The sequence below is a fragment of the Centroberyx affinis genome, unplaced genomic scaffold (genome assembly GCF_046629955.1).
Source record: "Centroberyx affinis isolate AG114_WGS23_722 - 3 ecotype Tasmania unplaced genomic scaffold, CSIRO-AGI_Caff_v1 ptg003583l_1, whole genome shotgun sequence".
Taxonomy (NCBI): domain Eukaryota; kingdom Metazoa; phylum Chordata; class Actinopteri; order Beryciformes; family Berycidae; genus Centroberyx; species Centroberyx affinis.
Genome location: NW_027281509.1, coordinates 39271 through 63256, shown reverse-complemented (window position 1 = coordinate 63256; position 23986 = coordinate 39271). Strand labels below are relative to the sequence as shown.

Sequence of the window (23986 nt, the reverse complement as noted above, 5' to 3'; positions counted from 1 at the left end):
AAAGTTAGAGGAGATACTTAGGCCTTCTTGTCAGATGTTCTATTTGCATGAACATTACCTGTAGGCGTTGTTAAAATGTTTCTGCCTATATCTGCAGTGTGATTTCTTTTTTTTTAAACTAAGCATTACCTTGAACAGATGTCTTATTGTGATTCTTTGATGAAATTGTTCCTCTGTTGTTCAGCGGAGGCTCTTCAAAGAAAAGCGTGTTGTTATGATGTTTACTTGACACTTTTATACCAGCGTTAACTTGCCTTTCAAAGGGGACTGTATATGCCTGTTTTCATTGTTAGGCTGGGATGATATTGGAACAAGCTTTGTTGATACAGCTTTCATGTTTGATGTCAATCCAGCAATTAGACTTTACAAACGGTAAATATTTCCTTTATGAAGTTCAGAGGACGCTGAATTGTTGTTTTACTGAAGTGGTAAATCCCTCGGCCTGAAAAGACTGAATGTCACACTAAGGCACTACAGTACAAACTGGATTTGATTTCCCATATATGCATACAAAAACATAGCTAATGCAATACAGACAAATCTTGTTCAAATAAACACAAACCATGAGTAATCTTTTCATATTTTCTGGTGTGCAAGGGTTCTGCTTTGGTAATGAGTTAAGCCATAGGCAGCGAGTCAGGTTGCACGTAGCCTGTGGTTTAATTCAGGCCATTTTCAATTTGGCCACATCTCCTCTCCTGGGTCTGCCATTTACACCTGCACTAATCCAATCTGGCTGGACCCGCGCTCCTACTGCAGACTTGTTCAAATTGAGGCTGAGGCTTGGAGTGCAGTGGCTCTCCCCTGCTCATCACTCCTGGGCACAGAAGAGGTCCGCTGAACGCTCACCAGCTCCCCCGCGATTAGCTACCAATTAACTAGCCGAAATAAGCTCCACACCCTGCTCCACTCCCTCGCTGCTGAATATGAGAGAGCCCCAGTGAGACTGGCCAGCGAATGGCAGGTGTTAGAACAGGTGGTTAATGGTGGAGAGTGTGTGTCTGTGCGAGTGTGTGTGTGTGTGTGTGTTTTTGTGAGTCTGTGTTGGCACGCTTTAATTTCAATTTCATGCATTTCCTCCCCGGGGAGTATGGAATGGAGAGAGTGAAAGAGGGAGGTTGGAGGAAAAGGAAGGAGGGATGAAGTGATTGGTGTAATGAGATTTCATTGTTAGCTTTCTCCCCGCTGACTAATAACCAAACTCAGCAGTTTGCTCTTTATTGCCGTTTCTCTTCCTCAGAGGCTATAGAAACTTGTAGCCATCAAAGTGTGCTCCTGTGCTCAGAGACAGGCCTCGAGAGTGAGAAAGTAATTCATTTCTGAGCCCTTAACAATTTTGTTTTTATCTCAACTCGACATTTGATACCAACATATGTAGCAATATAACATTATCACATACTTATTTCTCATTTCCCTTTTCCTCCCCCCACGCAGCTTTATGCTATCCCCTGGTTCCTGACTATGTTTACACGTAAGTAGCTATTCTTTGTATGCATGATGTGGATATGATGTGGCACTGAGCATAATCCACAAATCTCAAAGGGTATATTGAGTCAGCTTCAATTAGAGAATCATAACAGAGGAGGCTGAAAAGGTCAGTGGCTCCAGTATGGACAAAGAGCCTTTTTTTTTTTTTGCGACCTTTATTCCGGCTGCTAATTAATTCTTGTCCTGAAGGGGAAGGACTCAACCACGCTACTTCAGATTTTCACCTGCACATGTATTCACATATGCATATGTTTTCTAGTCGTTTTGAGTGAATTTAAAAATACCAAGTTTAAATATAGTTGTTGATTCCAATTAACTTCTCAAGTGAGTCCCTTCAGCTACTGTGCTGTATCAGCTGTATAGGGTTTTTATTTTGCCTGGTTATCAGTATGCAGTTTGACAGTTGGTGGCAGCATTACGCTTTAACCTTCCCACAGAGCACAGTTGGTGCTCTGACATATGAGGATATTAACAGGGGCCATGGATCAGTGTTACAAATATATTAAATTATATGCAATTATAAGTTGTTCCTTCCTCTGAGAGTTTAGTCTCACAGCCCCATCGTGTAGCACAACTGTTTGAATAACCTTTTACTGTCTTAATATAACATTCATGAAGATGCATGAGAACTGTTGCTAGTCTGCAGACTCCTAAAAACCAGAAAGATAACCTATCATTTACATTAATTGTAGCCAAATTGATCAGTGCACATTCCATTCATTGATTTATCTAGAAGCCTGGGTTTTGTAGTGGGATATTTGCCATTCTTCAGTTACACACACCCACACACATACACACATACACACACACACACCACACACACACACACACACACAGACACACACACACACACACACACACACACACACACACTACTCCTGGGGTGGAGAGTGTGAGGTGTGACCCTTTTACCCCCTATCCTCCCCCTGAGGCAGTGTGTGAGTCCAGCATTCAGGAGGTGTGCCCCTCTGACTGCTAATGTCCCCAATCCAATATGAGATAGGGTTGGAGGGTCATCTTCCATTCACACACACGCAGACACAGGCACAGGCGCACATTCACACACGCACACACAAACACACTGCCTGTCACTCACATGCACCAGTCGGCTGCTGACTGCTAATGTGTTGAAGACCCCCCCACCCCCACCCCTCTTTCTCTCAGTCTCACCACAGTCACACTCTGCCCACACAGGTCTACTGCCTAGCATCCACCTCAACACAACCTGGGATAACATAAACAGGTGGATAATAGATTTCATGCATAAATCTCAACTGGGAGGAAACATTACATTTAGAATACTTAAAATATACGATTGAAATAATAACTGGGAAGTTGAAGTGGGAAACATCATAGAGGATGTGGTTTTATTTGGCTTGAAATAACCTGTGCAGTGCATTAGGTTCTCTGATCCAAAGATCCTCAGCCCCCTGATGTTCCTCCTATGTCTTTTTTCCATAACAACACCCACCCAAAAAACACTTTCCCAGCTGCGTCCCCCACCTCAAATATCCCTGCAGGCTATCTTGCCAATGCACAGTTCTGCTCAGTGAGCTCCCCATTTTAAAGACATAGAGCCATGTTAAGTAAATGTGCTATGCACATGCAAATCATGCTCATTATATGCAAACTGGCTCCCCGTTCCTCACTGTGTGCATGTTGTGTGCCATTGTCCCACATGTCAGATCCTATTGTGTATTCCTCCACGGATTCAGTGATTTTGCAAAATCTTCTCTTTGTTGTGTTTATTTCTGTACCCGCCATACAGATGTGTTTCCACTGCACAAGATCTTCCACCTGTGGGACACGCTGCTGCTGGGTAACTCCTCTTTCCCCTTTTGTATCGGCGTGGCCATCCTGCAGCAGCTGAGGGACCGTCTCTTGGCTAATGGCTTCAACGAGTGCATCCTACTCTTCTCTGACCTGCCAGGTGAGAACAGGAGCTGCTACTTACATCCTTTGCAAATACGGTCTCTTCGCTTTATCCCTCTTTCCAGGCATAGCTCATATTTATTTACTTGGCTGGCCATACCCCAGGAAGGCAATAAATGATACTCAATAATAGAATCCTGCCTGACAGCATTTATTCTTGTTTATTTTCTGCATGCGTTAAGCCCTTATATCTCTACTATACTTGCTTCGGTAAGTGTTGACATACCGCCTTCCCTGCGCCTGAATGGAGAGCTGTCCACCTGTATCAGCGACTGCCCTCGGTTTGTATGAAAACTGTGTTTTGGTCTTCCGAGGGCTAATGTATGCTGATACGTCTGAGTTAATGATATCCCCAAAGAAAGCGTCTCTAACTCCTACATAGATATGCTACATGCCACGCTGTGCTCTGCATCTGTCGAGCAGTCAGAGGAAGATTGTTTGGAATGGAGCAACCACTGAGCCCTGGAAATCTGCCTGCTGCTGAAATCCCACCCCCAATATCCTTGATTTGCCAGCATTTCCATCACTTATCATCCATACTTAGGCCTAATTCTACCCTTAGTCTATATAGATTGTGCAGACACTCTGAGGTGTTACTATTTCAGTTCCCCAACAGCGATGGATGCTGATGCCGTTGGATTCTTCGCTATTATCAGACAGGATTCAGAGTGACCAAGAAGCACTATTCTGCGTACCGTGAGCCACAATGGCAGCATTGCTCATGCCAGGAGTAGAGACAGACACAAAAAAGAAAGCTAATGGTTGCCATGGGAATGGTAGTCTAGCACATTGGTTCTCAACGTGGGGTCCGGGGACCACCATGGGTCCTTGAGGGAGTTCCAGGGGGTCCCTAGCAAATTCAAATAAATTTCACCATTATTTCATCTACAAGAAGTTAACACAATTAGAGAATGTAGAAGAATGACTGTTTTGATCATAGTTTCTCTGTTATCTCTCTACCTACAATACAGATAGTCATGGAATTCTGGACAAAATCATATTAACAATAAAAATATTTTCAGATTTGGGTCCGAGAGACAAAATCTCATCAAATGGGGGTCCGTGGCCCTAATGTGGACTAAATTAGGGGTCCTTGATATGAAAAAGATTGAGAATGACTGGTCTAGCAGACTGCCGGAAGCAAGTACCTGCTTTGCTCATACTGGAATACCATGAGAGATTTGTATGAAAACCTGTCCTAACACAGGGTGAAAGTGCAGTGGTAGGAAGTGGCACTGGCAGAAAAGAAATGACCAGGAAGGAACAGCTCTAATCCAGCCTGTTGGATCTTACGTTTTAGAGATAAAAGATGTAATACACCGACATCTATTTTGCTTATTTTTCTTATTTATTACAAGCGACTAAGCAGGACTTGAATTACAGTTCTGTTAGCCTCTCATTACACCACGTAAGTGACACGTCACTGTGATACAAAAGCGAGATGCTGGCGGGGGGGAATGGCAAATACTGAAGTGTAGTCTTTTAACTCAGCAGTATGGTCGTTCATCCCTGTAGGTTTCAGTGCATTACCAGCAAGAGGAGCATTCTTATCAAGAAAGAAACTCTGTGGTTTTGTCCAAATCTTAAGACCCTGATGGGATTGCATTAGCTTTGGGCTATTGGTTGGGGGTGTTTGATGACTGGTATTGACAAGCTAACTCCAAGTCGAGAGGTTTTCTAAATGTGGTGTCTGTGCAAACATAGACACATTGCCCTGGGGGGCTTTGCTGTTTCTGTCTACTGTATATGCCACACAGAGTGAAGTTCTCCTAACAGTCTTTCTTAATACATGCCCACTTTACTGCTCCCGTTCCCACTCACAAACCGATTACTTCAGCAAAGTATTGGTGACACAAAATCCGAGAGCGGCATTCATAATGTATGTCTTCAAAATGTACCTCTTGCCTGGGGGATAGCTCAATCAGTTTCCTTTAAAACTCCATTTCCAAATGCTGCTTAGCCCTCCTTTTTCTAGCTGAAAGGCAGAATGACATTGGGGTTTAAAAAGCGCCACAGAGACAGGGATGATTTCTCCAAAAGGGAGTGCTAGGGCACTCTATAAACTAAGGCCAGCACATCTGCCTCAGTTCAGTCTTGCCATCCTTCACTTTGTTTTACTGACCTAGTCTAACAGATTCATGTGATTGAGGCGGAGGGGAAAAGGAGAGCCAGTTCTCCTTATAAAGCTAAAATATGTTGGCCTAGAGCTGTAGTCAACTTCTTTGGCAAGATTCCCTGAGACTGGCTGCCACTGCCAGCTCCTCTCTGTATATTACTGCCAGTCTCATTATCGGAGCTTGTGTATACCTGGCTAGTTACAGTGTAGGATCTGGCTCTCACTCTGAACTATAATAGGAATGGATTCTATGCTATAGAGCACCTCAAAAAGGACTTATTTACTTAAGCTTCCAGCCATCCTCTGGTCCACTTCCATATTCAAGATTCATTTTTTATAGAGGTTGTTACAGACAAAATACTACTGAATGCAATACAATACAACACCATACAGTACAATATTTAGCACCCCTGATAAATGACAATAGAGGACACTATGGTCTTAGTCTTGGTACTATACATTTCACTCAATCACTGAGCTTATAGGCCTGCAATGAGTAGAGTTTTGGTGTTTCCCTTAGTTACAGTTGAATGGCAAATTCTCTGAATGGGACATTGAATGTACATGTGTTTGTACATTTACTTATAGTGCATTGGACTTTAAAAGTCAGTATAGGTTTGGCCGTGTTCAGCCAGTGCGGAAGTTATGTAATTTATCAGTAGAGCCTGTTAGGGTTGCCTGCGTTGGAAGCAAGGTTTTGCAGGTCAGTCTGTGGATGCCCACATTCATATTCATGGTTTTATACACACACACACACACACACACACACACACACACACACACACACACACACACACACACACACACACACACACACACACACCTACACACACACACACACACACACCTACACACACACACACACACACACACACACACACACACACACACACACATTCACACATACAAAGACTGTCAGTTATGGTAGATATCCAGTTGATTTGTGGCCTGCACCTGCTCCTCTCCACTTCCAGGCATGCAGAATGGATATGCTCATGCAACTGAGGCTTACATTTATTTGTTTCAGTGCAGACTCCACATGCTTCACATGCTTGTAATTACAGGAACCTCATGTGAGCAGGAAAACCCACAACCTGACGCTGGCTGCACATTATAGAGCAGGGAACATAAAGACTTATCTAGCTTATCTAGCTAGCTACCAGACACACATGGGAAGAGGACTCAAAAGAGTGTGTTTATGACAAATATGTTTTTTCACAACAAGCTGATTTTAATGTGCATGTTTTCATCATCTGCCAAATTCCCCTAAGAAATAATGTAATATTTTATTCAGCAAATGTGCTGCTCTCCTTTCCCCTGGGCAAAAGTGAGCTCTGCATTTATTTTCACCTAGCAGCCAGTTATCGTTATAAACTAGACTCTGTCATGCGTTTGCATCACCAATAAAACCTGCTCCTATAGGTACACATCGATTTCCAATTTATGTCGTTCCTGGCAGACATTCTTGTCTGTTGTAGCCTGTGCATGATGCACAGCCAGACTATACTGAGTGGTGATAGCTGTGTTGGTGGTAGAAAAGTAAGGCAAAACATAGTGAGTTAACCCTGCATTATACTGCATAGTGACTTAATCTAAGGTTAGTGTTGACCACAGACACCAGTATATTTACGTTAATTCTATCTTCAAAGGATGAATGGACTTTGGATAAGCAGGTTTGACACTCAGTTGTACAAAAACGTCGGTTCTCTTTCTATTCCTGTCTGCAAATGGTGGAATAAAAGTTAATGGTCAAGATAAAGTTACAAGACAGGGGCTCTTAAATGATTCAGACACACTCTTCTCGTTCCCTCCTTCTGACAGTAAATGGGGCCAGTGACAATAATTCTCATTGACAAGCCTATTACATATAACACCAGGGAGTCTATAGTTGCCAATCTCCCAAGGAAGAGGAGGGGAACAGGTCTAGATATAGGGGGCGTGATGGAGATTACTTAGGCTTGTGCATCTATTGGTTCCCCGAACAATGCCTCTCAATGTGTGTCATATTTGTTATCATTCTGGACAGTACAAGTACACAAGATCATAACTAAACTTGGTTAAATTATTTTAGCTAAACTGTAAACTGCTCTTACAAAAAGTAACTATAGTAATCCTGTGACAATTTTTAGAAGGATAGTATACAATCTCAGCAGAATTCCCCATGTTCGGTTCCCCATAAAAACATCATGACGATATAATATTGTTAAATTCATTTTGATAAAGTTTAGTGAGTGATATCACATTCAGTATATCACAGTCTGTAATAAAATTACATGTGAAACAGGTAAGACCTGTGCCGCAACATTTTGCCTTGGAGCCAGCAATACATCTTAACCTGCCATTTGTTCGCAATTTATCTCATTTTGTGATTCCCATTTGCTCACTCTTGTAGCCTTAGGTAATCTATAACTTTCCCTTGTTTGGAGACTCCACTGATTCACAATGGACCAGAGAGGCTGTCTGGCTGACAGGAGCAGTGTGTTTACTGATGATGCAGCGGCATTTGCCTTCACGGGACATTAGCATCCGTCTCAATGAGCAGAGCTTGGTACAGAACTGATGAGCTCTAGTTATAGACATTTAGTTCTGAGAAAAACAACCATGAGCTGCTGAAACTGCTCAGGGCAACGCTGCACACAGGAGCACCAGCAGAAGGAGAAGCAGAGTATTGATGTGGAGGGTTTAGTGCTGTGAGTGCGTGGCTCTGTAACCCGCTGTATGAACACCAGAAGTTACTTTGAAGCAGTTATTACTCGTCATGTCAGATTTATATTTTACACTTTAGGCATTTAGCTGACAGTCCTGTCTGGAGTGACTTAAAATTAGTGCAACCGTATAAGCTTCAATTCCTATATCACCGACACTACGAGCTGCCAATAGTAAGGAGGATAAGGGTCAGAGCTACGGACAATATTGATTTGACCATAGAATGATCATTGAAACGAGAGAAGTGCTGAGAAAAGAAAGAAATGAAAAAGCTAAGGAGGAAGGGAGAAGTGAATTGTAATTGTCGGAAGTAGCAGGGGCTGGGCCACTCTGTATGTTGATAATCAAAAGCAATTTTCCTAATCATGGTGTGCCTGTTACACTATATCAAGGGTTAGACTATTTTTTTCTTATATCATGACCCAGAAAGTTGTCACTGTTTCTTCTGATTATAATTTTGAATTCTCTATACTCAATTATTTTTAGTCCTGTCTTCCTTTGAACCATAGTCCAATTCTACTAATGCCTCAGTTGCTATAATCTGAACATTTACAATTGTTTCCCCACTCCTCGATTTGTGGCAACAAGTTACAGCCCTAAATGACCTCCTATACATAATTACCAAATCTAATTATGTCTGACCAACCAAAAAAAATAAAACTTTGCCCCTAAACAGAATCGTCTGCCTTGGAATGCCCAGCTGAGCCCAAGGCTTGTTAAAACTGCCATCAATCTCCTCTCCTTCATTCCTGCCTCTTTCTAGCAGGAGGAGTGATTGCATGCAGCATTCATCGCCCTAGGGAGGGAAAATGTGTTTCCCTGAACTGTCTGCGAGGCTGTCGGTGAGGAATCTCAGCCCACCAGTGTGTTTCTCACTGGAATGAACCCTGTAACTGAGTCTGTGAGGTCCTAACCCACGGGAGCAGCCAGCCCCCCTAACCTTGACGCCGCTGTGGGACAGAGGGGAGAAAAGAGAAACATCTTCTATATAATTTCATTTGAGCCTGGGCCAGGTGCAGGTCACGCCAAGGAGCTCTCATTAGCCAGACTTACTTATTATCCACGAAAAGGGGGAGTGAAAGAGAGCGGCTGAGAGTGTGAAAGAGTTTAGAGGAGAGAATTCCTAATTTACCCAAATCCTTGGCTAATCCAGTGAGTCCCCTTTCCCTAATCCTCTCTACACTCGATGTGAGAAGCAGGAGAAGGAGGGATGCTGCCGGAGAGGCATTAGGGGCAAGAGGCAAGAAATTTCACTTCGCTCTAAAAACTCGGTTTGGGACAAGAGCTCAGATGAGGGGGGGCTCCGCTCGGACTATGGCCGGTCATTAGCTGAAAGAGCCACTGGCGCTCACTCAAGCTGTTGGACGACTATTTAAGATTATTCATGACAGCAGAAAGCCAAGGTCAACCTGCTGTAATTGGCAGGAATTGAGTGAGCCGCTCACGTTTGCCACTAAACCCTCCCACCGCATTTGCATAATCTCCTGTGCTTTGTGCCCGATTCAAGGGAGGGAATCACCAAGATGGGATTTCTCACGTTTACTCTCTTTCTCACTCACTCATTCGTGTGTTCATTCATTCATTCATTCATTCATTCATTCACACACACACGGCACTCCACTCTATTAAAAAATCTAACGAAAATGTAGTCACTTAGTTACTGGAAACTCAGACATTAATAGAAAACTCTCTAAGTGTATCTTATATTTTCATAGATTCACCTGATAGGACATCAAGTCGTATGGCTCTTGCTAGTTGAAAATAGAGAAAAAAGTAAATCAATTTATTGATCCCTATATAACACAATTTTCTGATGTAAAAAGCAGCTGCCTTCAGGCAAGGCAGCTAATTTCCATATGTTTCCTTGATGATAGCTATAGAAAGCCATAGCATCATGAAATATAAGTTTAAATCTCATAAGTAGGATTTGCAAGTTTATTAGCCTACATGTGTAAATATTATGAAAAAATCATGTCCTGTTGTTCAGTTGGCAATTACTGGATCTAGGCGAATATTTTTCAGCTGTGGCAAAAATGGTTTGGATTACTAATGTTTTCATGTTTTATTCTCTTCACCCACTTGTTACCCAGAGATTGACATTGAGCGGTGTGTCCGTGAGTCCATCAACCTCTTCTGCTGGACTCCAAAGAGCGCTACGTACCGGCAGCACGCCCAGCCACCCAAGGCTGCTGGTGACAATGGCTTTGGGAAAACGGCAACATACTACTCCTCCGACTACCAGGACATGCCCAAGACAGACCTGGTGAGTGTTACTCATCACACACACACACACACACACACACACACACACACTGTACAAAAATGCCCTAAATTGTACTCAAATTATTAGTAAGTGATTGTAGCTGTCCTCCTTTGTTTGTGAATTGGCTGTAATTGCAGTTATTACCTACACTTTATTACTTTCCCGGAGTCAATAGCTCCTGAGGCTGAGCAAGTAGATTGGATTCCTTTACAGCTTGTTTTCAGCTGTTATTTTTTATTTAGTTTTTTTTTTTTACTATTCTGCATAGTTTATTCAGTACTCATACACTGGAGGACACTGTTACCTGCATGGTCACCTGGGTATCCAGGACCTAGATCCTAGGTCATGAGCTGCCTCCCTCACACACAAGGCCTCGACATGATAAAAATGTCACTGAAAGTATGTGCTGCTGTGTAAATTCCTGACTTCTAGCCTCTAATAAAACTGTGTCATATATCATTTTTTTTAGCCAGTACTATTCCTGATATTGAGGACAGTTAGTAAAACTAGCCTGCAGGATCTTATCTACATCTTATTAAAAAAAGGCCCCACCCATACAAACTGGATGGGTAGGTTTTTTCTCATAAGCTTCATATGTCTCAAATGTGCAAACTACGATTATGATACATTTTATTTCTGCAGGCCTTAGATTGTCAGCAGCTGATTTAAAATTATGAGTTAGATTTCATTTCTGAGAGATTTTTCACCTATCTCACTGTTCTTTTCTTTATTAAATATTTCATTTTTTTATAGCTTGAACAGCCTCAGACTGTTGCCATCTATCAGAACTGGATCATAATTTATCTTTGGCCAGAGGGAATACATTGTTAGACTGTAATCTAAACCTAATGGCGAGTTAGCATGGACACAGGAGGGTTCTGCCATCACCCCATTACATTACCATGTCTCTGCTTATATATTATGTACTTACATAGGCTCAGTCACTCTCTGATTTGCATGCGATTCAGTGCACATTGCCCAGCACTAATCAAGAGCAGCTGAGTATCTTTGACTCCAGCAGCGTGTGAAGCTGTATTGATTTTTTTATGTTGGAATGAGTTCCACGGGAATCAAATGTTAGATACAGTTTAATGCTTGATTCGTGTCCACCTCGGTCTTCAATTCCCACAAGGGGGTAAAAATTGATTTGCTTTAAAATGTGTCTTCTTTTCTAATTCATCCAGTCATCCCATCCAAAAATATCTCACCATAATACCAGGTATTTTGAGGGCTATTTGTTGATGTGATGCCGTCTTTCAGACAAGCCTTTTGTCTTTGTTTGGTTTTTGTGCCACCGCCCTGTTTGCCTTTCACACCTGAACGCATCGTGTCCAGATACCTCACAAACACTCTTGTTGGCCCTATCTGCTGTGTGCCCAAGTGATTGCTGTAATCTTTCTCATTCAGCGGCCTGAGCTGAGACTCATTTGTATGGGTGGTGGCATTGATCCATGGCCACATCTATCTGCACCCCACCCTTCCTCAGAAACCATACGGACAGGAGCGAGTGCAGTGGTGTCAGTCTCATCACTGGAATGACTGCTTACCGCACACGCACGCACGCACACACACACACACACACGCATACACACCGAATCATGTGTATGGCTACAGAGCATAATCTAGCAATAAGTAGTCCAGAAGTGTTTACCTTGAAATTGCTTCGCTCATGGAAGCATTGCGATATTTTAATTCGAACAGAAATCGGCACTTTTTAGTAACCATCATTAATATAAGGTGAATTAATCATTATTTAGTACATTTGACTTATTTAATTTCCTTATTTCATTTGATCCAGTGTACATTATTCACACATTAATTAATGATATGTTAAGATACCAATTAATCATTTATATTTTGTATCATAACTTTTAAACTGTTAAATTAAATCAGTCATCTTTGATTGCTTTCGGGTATGACTTGGTTGGTTTTAATTAACAATTGATTACTCATTTGTTATCCAAGTTAAACACTTTTAAAGTTAATGATTGATGATTTATGGTTACTTTGAGGCAAATGGGGAGGAGGTGTTGTGTGAGAAATGTTCTTTATTGCTCTGCTCAGTCTATTCACATGAAGTTGTAGTTTTTTTCAATTGTGTGTATATGTAGGCTATATTTTGTTTAGTATCTTAGTAAGAGACTTGGTGAGGTAAGTCACTTTAGCTGACTATGACTGTTGCTAGTTGTGTGAAGCAAACATTCACCTCATTACCTCCACCAAAGGAGTTGGACAGGAGTTATGTTTTTGCCCTATTCCCTGTGTTTGTCTGTTTGTCCGTTAGCAGGATATCTCAAAAAAGTTATGAATGGATTTACGCCAGATTTTGTGGAAAGGTTGGTCATGGGGCAAGGAAGAACTGATTGGTCAAAGGGGGGCGCAGTGGTTGTGGCTTCTCACAAAATGCCATATACCTTCAGAACAGATTCATAACAGCATCAAACTTTGTGTGCCTATCAGCAGACATAAAAAAAGGCAAACCCTCCATTATTGGCTCCAAAGCCTCTTTATTATTAAAATCATGAGGAAGGTCCTAGCAACCGAAATGTCACAACTGTAATAATAAAGAATGGAGTAAATGTGGTGCCTTATAAGTGGACACTAAAAGACATTTTGTGGTGATCTAATATTTATAAAACACACACATAGAATACAGCTGCTTTTTTAAACAAAGGTAGAGTTGGGCATTGATCATCATGAAAATGAATTGTCAAAACTGACTGAATACACTGAATGTCTTTGTTTGTCTCTCTCTTTCTTTCTCTCTCTCTCTCTCTCTCCACACTAATATGTTTTCATTTAAAACAGCGTTTTAAAACGAAAACGATCTCCGTCCACACGAGTGTGTCAGAAATAATCTCCATCCATACTAACATATCACATGACCATTCACGTACACTGGGCATGCGCGTGCCGGTGTAAACAGGAAATACTACGGAGGAAGACACGGGAATTGTCGCCAATCGCTCGAATAATAGCTTGCCTCCTGCGCATGTAGGCAGTAGTAGCATTATAAAATGCAGAATTTAACTGCACAACAGCTGCTAGCATAGACAACAAGACACTCTATGTGTTTGTGCATATAGGCCTATGTTTATGTAAGTTGTGAGAGAGAGAGTATGTAGCCTGCTGTTGGAAAACAATCAGTATGCTTGATGGCTAGAACTGAATAGGAGTTTCTTTCATAAGCCCCACCCCCCACCTGATATGGATTATCATGTATGTTGAGTATCGTGGGATTTCACAAGTAAAGATCTGTCTGGGAGTCTTTGTGTGACAAAAGTTAGTATGGTACATGACAGCATCTTATATAGCCAGGGAGAGGGGGGGTCTATCTTTGAAAATGAATTGGAACAAATATTTTTGGGCAGAACTGCAGTACTGCGACCGACTGCTTGGTTTCCATGTTCGCTGTCCAGCTGGCTGTCCAGCTGCTGTCCAGTCAGCAGCTGGACAACAGCTGTCCAGTCAGCTGGACCGGGGCTGAGCGACAATCTCTCCCTCTCTTTCATCTCGATCAATGTAGGACCAACACCAATAAATGGACCCAAATATAGCAACACGATATTCAGACACGTGCTCACACACATTCCTCTATTGTACTTTGTGATTATATTGTCACAAATTCGTCAGTCTTTGACATGGATTTAGTTCTTCTCCAGTTAGTTGATCCAGTTAGATGGCCTTCCTCTCTCTGATTCCCTATTTGCATGAAAATACATTTTGATTATGCCATTCATATGCAAATCAGCACGTGCCGCGATTTGGTGACTGCTAACGGTTGTTTGTGCAGCCACTGCTGTGTGGCGGCCATGGTGGAGGTCCTCAGCTCTGCAGCAGTGCCTGTGAACAGCTGATTGTGCTCTAAATGTACAAGTTGACAGAATTGAATAGACATGTACAGACAATATCTGTGCAGTTTTTGACTGGGAACTGATCATTTTGCCACTAACACATCTGATTCATTTTGTATTTAGATAACATCAGCTTTGTTAACTAGCTAACCATAGTATCTGATCAGCTAACTGTCTAACATGTACTACATACATTAACCAGTGGTCAAATTAAATGTGTTAATAAGTAACACTATTATTTTTTTTATTGTGCAATCATTGTATTGCCTTCATTATTCCATCTTTAACACATAGCCTTTTGACATTTTCAGTGGTCATCAGGTGAAAAATTTGAAAAGGGGCCCCAGTAATTTTCATGAGCCCACATAATGGTTATTTATGTTTTACAAATCACTTGGTAATCATTTATGAATACTTACTTCAGGTTTTAAGTGTTGAACTGATGATAAACTATTGTAATCATTGTAAAGTGTGTTCCAGAAATCCAAGGCACGTTTTGTTGTCATTTATAAAAGCTTGGAACAAAAATGTTACAAAGAAACTGCATATTGCAGTTATAAGTTCTCTAAATACAGTTAATACTGCTGCATATACGTCTGCAGTTCAGGTGGATTACGTGTTTTTCCCCATCTTTAAGGGTGTTGGCTAATCTTTTGGATTTAATCATTAGAAGTTAATGTGTATTTCATGAATGACTGAGCACAATGCAAGAAACCGTGAACTCATAATTTTGACTGCAGGCATTTTGAATCATCAAACTTCAATGCACTGCGGGTTGCTTATGCTCTACTCAGACAGCATTACATTTAAGCAACCGCGATTCAGGTCTCCAAGTGTATATCTGGACCCCAAGACTCAAATTCTTTCTTTTGTCAGCAAAAATAGAAAGGAATTTTCATTAAAAGAGGCTGCTTCTTCTGCCCTGCCAGAGAAAACTTATTCACTTTAGAGCAATATTGGTAACTGCTGTGTGGCCAGAATTAGAACAGGAAATATATATTAAAAACTGGGAGGATTCTTCCCTTTGAAATCCTGCTCTGTGTAGAGAGGTGTGTGTACAGTGTGTGTGTGTGCATGTGCTCCAAGGGAATATCCGATGTCAGCATTTTTTCAGATCATGGCCTCAATTATACTCTTCTACTCATTGTCTGACTGCATACTTGGCAGATGAAATGTGTTTTTGTTTTAGAAATGCCCCAGAGAATATCGCCAGCTTTACTATGTGCTTTGGTGTTGCACACTAAAGCATACAGTATGCATTGTGTGTAATGCATGAATACTACAGAATATGTAAGCCATATAGGATTTGATATTGGAAAACCTCAGCACAGTAACAATCAAGCAACACAAAGGCATTAAATGAGTCATTAGCCTTGTCATCAGGCTTTATCCAAGATGCACAAGACTGTTGTTCCCAATTCAATATGTAAACTGATATAGGGCTTTTTTTGGCAACTGTGCACCGTGAGCATTAGCGAGAAAGACACACATACACACACACACACACTACTGGAGAGGATTTGTGTCTGCTTATCAGTGGCTCCAGTTTAGCCTCACCACTGTCAGGCCAGTGAAATGTCTGAGTGTCATTAAGCCATTCTAGGCTGGCATGTATGTATATGTTTATATGAGAGAGAGAGAGAGAGAGAGAGAGAGAGAGAGAGAGAGAGAGAGAGAGAGAGAGAGAGGGGATTGCATGAAATTTCCTTTGTTTAGCTGCCATGATGCATCTTTCCTTCGTTCATTTGAAAAATCTTACATACAGGATTAGTGTTGTGATTAATTTCATGTTCAGCCTCATCACCATCTCCATCACAAAAGTTTCTTTTACTCTGGTTAAACATGACATTTGTGTTACTCGGACAGCGCTGTATATATTAGTTCTCCATTGTGTAGCATTAGGAGTATTTGGTTTTGCTCTTTCTTTGTGGTAATAGCCGAGGTTGATTTATGACCATTAGTCAGGACTAACAGCATTTTGTTGATGGATAGATCTTAACCTTTGGCACCAGAGACTGGCTGACAACCTTCCAAACACATTTTGCCAACACATTCTCCCTTGTACCAAAACACAACATGTGCTGGCTAAACATCCGTCTATCAGTCAATTATTCTGTAATGATGTGTACAGAAAAGATTAGTGTCTGTGGGAATGACACTTAGTTGGTGTAACAACTGCCTGGCCATGGCCTTCTGTTAGATGTATACAATTTGTCTAAAAGGCCAAATACCTGTGCGTTTTCTGTGTGAGCTCCAGTGAGTAATCTTTTAAAAACATTCCTTCAACGCCGACGGATTGCCCCATTTGTTGCCATTTTCCTTGTATGTTTGGTGTTTGTTTAGATGAACGTTGAAAACTTTGTACAGGTCCCCAGGGCCATTAAGCAATAGATGCTGTATTGACTGTGTGGCTGAGTGAATAAAATACATCCAGCGCTGACCACAGAGTCAAACATGAGTGCAAGCATTTATTCCTCTGTAAATACCAGTTCTTCTTGTTCCTGTTATCTTTTTTCATTCCCTTGCACCAGGCATTTACTGCTTGCACCAGGCAAAGAACAAACTATTTTTATATATATATCTTGATCAAGATGTATCCGGTTAGTGTGCATGAGTCCTCCAAACAACTTCCTCTGTTAATGTTGCTGGCATGTGTTGAAATTTCAGTGGCTCTGATGCAGTAACGGTAGAGTTGATGAAGTATTTTAAAATATAGATGGGTTTCAGCAAAAACAAGTTGTTTGTGCCCAGTGGAGCGAATTGAGGGGTAAGGAAAGCATGTGGCAAGACTGGCAGCATTTCACCATCATTCCCATACAATAAGATTTCATTAACATTCCTCGAGGCTCCTGAGCAATGGCTCTAGGTATCTACTGTAAATTGGGACAAGGATTATTAGTTTTATTAAGATGTGCCTGGTTGGTGAGGCACAGCTCATCACGAGGATAATTTATTGCAAAACATGCCTACAAATTCTGTGCACATGTCCCTGAAAAAGACATGCAATGAATCATTTATCAGAAAATATGTTATTTTCTGATAAAAATCATGTTTAATTTGATTAATAAGCACCTACTCCAATCAATAACCTACTTCAGACATGCAAACATTAACAGTATGGAACTTTAAGGGTATTTGGGGTATTTGTGAATGAGAGCCGGAGTCAAAATACTAGAAAATGAGCTCTGGCATTTTGCCATGTTGGGACCTTGTAACGTTTCTGTAACAGTTTCATCTAGAAATTTAAGAGAGCAAAGCCATTGCCTTGACAGGTAAAGCTCACATGTTATTTTAGGTGATGCCAAAATCACAGAGACCTTTAGCATCTGGGCATTAGAATAAATGTGTTGCCGGCTGTCAGAGATGGTGATGCAGTTATCCTCCTGAGCACACGAGATAGACAGAGATAGACAGGCAAACATCCAATATAGATAGCAAACTGAAATCCCTTACCTTAGAGCATTTTTTTAAAAGATGAACCACCACCACAACAACAACAAAAAGCGGCAACAACAGAACAAGCCAACCCTTTCTTCCACCAGGCTGTCTGGGGAAGCAGTCAGTGGCTGTGTGAACAAACCAGAGTCATTACCTTTGCTAGGAAAGTTAATCCTGCTGCGTTACATGTTCCATATATGAAAGTAAGTGACAATGGGTGAACCTTAAACACCAAGCATGGATGGCTGCCACGGAAGTTGTTTTGCTTAGTTTTTTGTTTTTTCTTTTGTTTTGTTTTTTTAATCTGCTACGTAAAAAAACTTTTACTTAAGATTTTTCCTTAGGAGACAGGAAAAACTGATTCCTAACTGGAATGCAATGCTTGTACTGTAGTTTTCATCACTACAAATGAGCTGTGAACTCTTTCCAGCAGTCTGGTCTTCTTTCTGTCCCACTACTGCTGCATAGAGATGACTACTTAGCCAATATTTCCTTTGTTAGACAGCCAGCTTGAGAAGACAATGGACTCTTGGCTCCAGAATAGTCCTTAAATAGACAATAATTAGTTATCACTTGGCTTAAAATTCAGGAGATACATATACTTTGTGGATGGGTGAACTCATTATGGTAACACGGTCGCAACAAAAGAATTGGGGGGTCGATACACGCGTTGCGACAACATTGAGACTGAGAATAACACTTCTCCACATGGCAATACAATACACACACACACACACACACACGTGACACACAAATAGTGCTGCACATCTACACCAATCACGTTGCGGTATGCATTAAGATGCACACCACAGAACTTGAGTGGACTTTTTTCTGTGTACTGTTGGTCTAGCTTCCTTATAAATTGACTTATGTTCAGTCGCTGAGTCTTTGAGAGGTTTTGCAGCAAGGATCAAACCATTTGAGTTTTGATAGCTAAGCACTCGTCCCACAGATATGAACTCAAATTCAGAATTAACTTCTCAACACACACACTGAGGAAGGCATCGCCCGAAACATCCGTGTATTTCAGTGGACTGTTGCTTCAAAAATAAAATTGTAAGAGGAGAACTGTGAGTGCTCACCCTATATATTTATTGTCTGACATTTCTCAAGCACTTTTGTGTCATTATGATAGACTTCACAGCTGTATTGCACTGGCTCATGTTGTCACCATAGAAATTAACCCTTAACATCCCATAATTGCCTTTAGGTTCTGTGATGCACACTGAATATTACCTCTGCTACCTTAGCAATGTACACACATGCACAGACTAACACACACACACACACACACCATTGGTTCAGTGATAAACTAATATGTGACCGTGAACTGGACTCGCTATAAACGCTGCCCAACGCATTACAAGCCTCCAGCAGCCCAGGCAGTTAGACTCAGCTGAACACACACACATCTGATCCGAAATGAAACGTTGACTGGATTCACTTTCTAGGGAGAGAGATTGGTGCCACTGTGTTGGATTTAATTTAATCTTGTTGCAATATTAATCACGGAGTACAAATTACATTTGAAAAGTACTAAATAGAGAATGATGATGGACTAAAATCTTTCTAAGATGAGGCTTGTGGTTTTACATGGAAAATGTGAATATTCAAATACATATAAATGAATGTGTTTACAGTTTGACAGTATGCAAGTAACACTGCTGAAATTAATTGTACAAAATAAAAATAGAATAAAAATACCAGTCATAATATCTACCACTGCAGCCTGTCTAATTGTGTTGATCTCATGGTTTTGCAGAGACGAATGGAAATAAAAAATGATTTTAAAACCTGCAAATCTCCATTGTATTTTCCTTGCCTTCTCTCCCAATAGAGCTTTCCCCAAAATTGGCAATGCAATCTTGTTTTTCACAACTGCAGACATGCTGTTTTAACACAAAGGGCATTCGATTCGAAACATAATTAATCGTGGTAAACGTGGATTTCCCGCTCCTACTTTCTTAACAAAATGTGTGTGTGTGTGTGTGTGTGTGTGTGTGTGCGTGTGTGTGTGTGTGTGTGTCTGTGTGTGTGTGTGTGTGTGTCAGTGAGCACTGATCCATCAGTAAAATCCATAATTTAATAAACACCATTTGTAGATATGGGAAAGTCAGGCAATCATGCCAAATGTTTCGCATTTGTAGGTTGTTGTTTGCCACTGATCATTTGAAAAAGTGGTAGGTACACAGACCAGGCCTCCACTTTTTTCCTTTTTTCTTCTTTTATAAAAAAAAAAGCTGATAGGGTGGGGAATGGGTGTAACTCTCTGAAATGCATTCTGGCTTAAAATGTCAAGTGTGATCACTGGACAAATGGAAGTCACAGCCTCAAGTTTTATTTTTGTGTCCTTATTTCTTTCACAAACATTATTTACACAGGAACTATTTACTGAGCAGGTATGTACTTTGACAGCAACGCTCTGATTCTCGCTGATAAAGCTGCATACTGTACTCACACATGGCAGTTACTTGGCACAGTCCTGTTGTTTCCACTGAAAAACTGCTAGAGCAAGTGACTTGCTCAAGGGCAGCAGCATTCCTGACTCCCCTCTCCTGCCTATAGCTTTTATACCCAGGATTTGAACAAGCCACCTTTCAGTCACAGGCCCGCTTCCCTGACTGTTACACTGCCACCTTGTCTTGTCATGATATGCTGTGTTTTTTAGACATGGGCATTCCCATGACATCCCTATCTTCAGTATCTGTCTCACACACCCGCTGAGCACGCCGTAATACAACTAAATCCTTTGTTGGCGTCAAAGTCGAAGCCAGCAAGCATCTGCCTCAGCATGTCTAATTGTGTTGATCTCTGCAGGACAGAAATCAGGGATTGAAATTCATATTTACTTGTCAATGATGAATAGATATCAGGTTGGACAAGTTGAAGAACAAGAAATCCAAGAGGTGAGTGAAATTTTCTCAGCAGCAACGCCAAACTGTTGATCAGAGCAGTAAGACATCATTAATATGTTGATCCTGGCTCAGTTTGTGTGCTCTACCTAGCACGTCTCCTCTCAGGCTTGCTGTGGATAATTCAAGAAAAACAGTTGGCCCAGTTGAAAACAATGCGCTGTATACACACCGGTCTTTAAATCCCTGTGATCCCATTTCCCTCTTCTATCTCTGGCTCATTGTTAATGCAGCAGAGCGGAGCTGCAGCCTTCACACACATTCATTCAAATTTAGTATATTATTAGACTATTAGACAGAGATCCTACTATAATTGCAAATGCTATCAGATACCTGTCAGAGCAATCAGGCTACTAATATTTATCAGAAGCAAAAAAAACAGCCGCTGCAATTAGTCAACACGGTTGTTTGAGAAAATTGGGTTGGTGAATTGAAAGAGGAACCACAAAAACTGCAGTTGTCACTCACAGCCTACAGTCAAGCCAGACAAGAGAAGGAGGGTTAGTGAAAATTATACAGACAAAGGCCTAAATGAAACCCTCCAGTCAGAGTGTGCAGCAATGACATTATAAGCCTACCTAATTACCATCCTTTTAAAGCCTTTCATTTTAAGTATTTCTCTCTGCCTGGTAACACTTTAATGCATGGGGTTGTTGCGCAGATGTGTTATACTAATTTGGTTGATGTGACAAAGTACTGCACTTTGGGTCCATTTAGGTCGTCCAATCATTACAAATCCGATGCTCAAGTGACAGTATACATGGAAATGAATAAGTCTGCAAAGAAAAATAAAGTACAGCCTACTTAATTCATATTTTTTTTTATTCCCGAAACCCACTAATGTTGTAACTTCTTGACATTTTATTTGGAAAGCAAAATGGTAGTCATTATGTGGGAGAGCAAATCTGCAAATAGCTTTCACACAATGTGCTGCAATTCATAGATAATTCAGTTACCATTTCTCTGTCTATTTCATTTGCATATCAGTGAATGGAAATGCCAGACTGCTAAATGACCACCCGTCTTCTCAAGACATTTGTTGTTAGTTCTTATGAAGTGACTTGAAAAAGAATTTGGAAGTCCCCAAAGTGACGCATTTTATGCTAAAAATGGTTTAAAAATGTTGTTATTTAGGATTGTGTTTGTGCCTGTTCTACACAAAGTACTTTATTTCATCTCACTGGAGAGGATATTCTCCAAATTTATAAGATTTTTAAGGAACTCAAGGGGTCATCAAAGTTATCAAGTTTCAAATTCTAATCAGTAGTAGCTTTAAGGGTCCCACATTCTACACTTTCCAGTGTTTTATTGTTTATTGTTGAGGTCCATTAAAAGCTGTGTGTGTGGTGTCATGTACCAAAAACACTCTCAATTCATTTTTACACGTTCATTTTCCAGCATCTCTCTGAGCCTTACCAAGAACAGGCTGTTTCTGTTGCTGTGTCTTTAAGGCTCATTAATATTAACGACCCTCTGTTCTGATTGGCTAACCGTTTCAAGAGTGAAATGTGAGACACCGCAGCCCGGCAGCTACAGGTAGGGAAAACTCTCTGGTAGATAAACAATGGCAACCGCTCAACTGCTTTGAAAGAAACACTTTGTTCGTTTATTATGAAGTCCAAACGGCTCGTTTAGAGGCCTGCTTTTCTAATACGCATTTTTGTGTGGATTTAGTTGGCGACCGTATGTTTTGATACTTTCACAATGTTTAGATAGCACATCCAACTCCTTTATAATCAAAGAGGCAGGGGAAATCCTGTTTTAGACGATATGGGACCTTTAAGGGTTTTGAGCTTTCAGAGTTCTTCTAATTCTGCTTTTCTTGCTAATACAGTACATATACTATAAGTGTCTTCCATACAACTCAGTGGAAATTCACAGTGTAGGATGAACTTTGCCTCAAAATTATCACGCATGTTGTGAAACTAATACAAGGCACTCAGGTTCAATTCCTGTTTTCCTGGTTTAAAAGTTTCAAATACACTCCCGCACACTGCGCTCTTGCATTGCTGTAACGTTTGTGCGTGAGTTTATTTGAAATTTTGTGCAAGGTTTTGACTTCTTTGTCTCCCACTGGCACCTGCACAAAGACAAGAATAGGTGTGCAAAGGACTTGACGCACATTCCTGGTTTCAAAGAAAAAATAAATCATCTCCATCGTGACACTACATAGGAAAATACAGAGGGTGACCTTCCCGCTTCCCCCGTCTCATTTTACCATGAAAGTGAATGGGGAAATTGGGCGAGAGAAGCTTAAAAGTGCACCCTGTGTATTTTCACATCAGGTGGAATGAAGGTATTGATTTTCTGCATTATCCAACCATGTGTGTTCAAATATCCAAATCACCTGCCGTTTCACTACAATGTGAAACTTTTGTAACTTTTATTCAAATCATTCAAATGATATTCAGAAATTGTCTGAAAATTGTAACTCTTCATTCTGACCTCATCTGACTGTCTCTCCTCTAGTCTCGGGAGCCTCTGGCGTTGAGTGACCTGAAAGCAGAAGTATCCCCTCGCATCTCCGCTGAGGATTTAATCGACCTCTGTGAGCTGTCACTGGCCGGACCCACCAAGAGGACCAAAGCCAGCAAGCCCAAAATTGTGGCTGTCGACATCCGCAACGTAGAGGAGTATCCTTCAATGAATCAATGACATTATATCATCGATATTCAGCTGCTAATACTTCACCTGTTTTAACCGTCATCTTGATAATAATGTTAATTTTAACTACTTAACTTAGAGATAATCAAATACATTGCTCAAAGAATTACAAAGATCTGCTTTTCTGTCCAGCTTCATGAAGAGCGTCTGCAGATTTGTCTGTTCTGCCGCCCAGCAAGCCTTCAGGCTGTTTTGATTTCCTGCCGTACTATATAGAGATACACATTACATGATGCTATGAAGTCGGATTTGTGACATATTGAGAAAAAAAAATCTGCATTTCTCTGGCAGAAATGCTTATACTGACATTGTGTGCGGCACTGGATGTGTTTGAATAAGCTTGCCAAGCCCAGACTGCTACCGTGTTGTGGAGGTTGGTGAGGCATTGATCCACACACAAAGTGGAGCTTGTTTTAACAAGCCTGGATTGTCCACAACTACAGACTTCTTGCAAAGGTTGTGTTTAGGTGAGAGTAAGTGATGGCCCATGTAACAGATGAGGACTGGGTCTTCACAGTGTTACAGTGAACTTTGTGTTCATCTTACTGAGATATGCCACCAGTTGTCAGGTTAGGTAACTATAATTGTCAATTAATAATCAGTACTATTTAGC

At 41.0% G+C, this 23986-nt stretch overlaps 1 protein-coding gene across 1 annotated transcript in view; it reads left to right on the top strand.

Annotated features, from left to right (window-relative positions):
• Positions 1 to 23986, top strand: part of LOC139661682 (TBC domain-containing protein kinase-like protein) — a 46165-nt gene that overhangs the window by 9909 nt on the left and 12270 nt on the right. Inside the window, exons 21-24 of the mRNA XM_071540212.1 lie at positions 1435 to 1471; positions 3257 to 3418; positions 10333 to 10505; positions 23179 to 23342. Of these exons, the coding sequence (XP_071396313.1) occupies positions 1435 to 1471; positions 3257 to 3418; positions 10333 to 10505; positions 23179 to 23342 (536 nt within the window). The remainder of the gene's footprint in view (positions 1 to 1434; positions 1472 to 3256; positions 3419 to 10332; positions 10506 to 23178; positions 23343 to 23986) is intronic.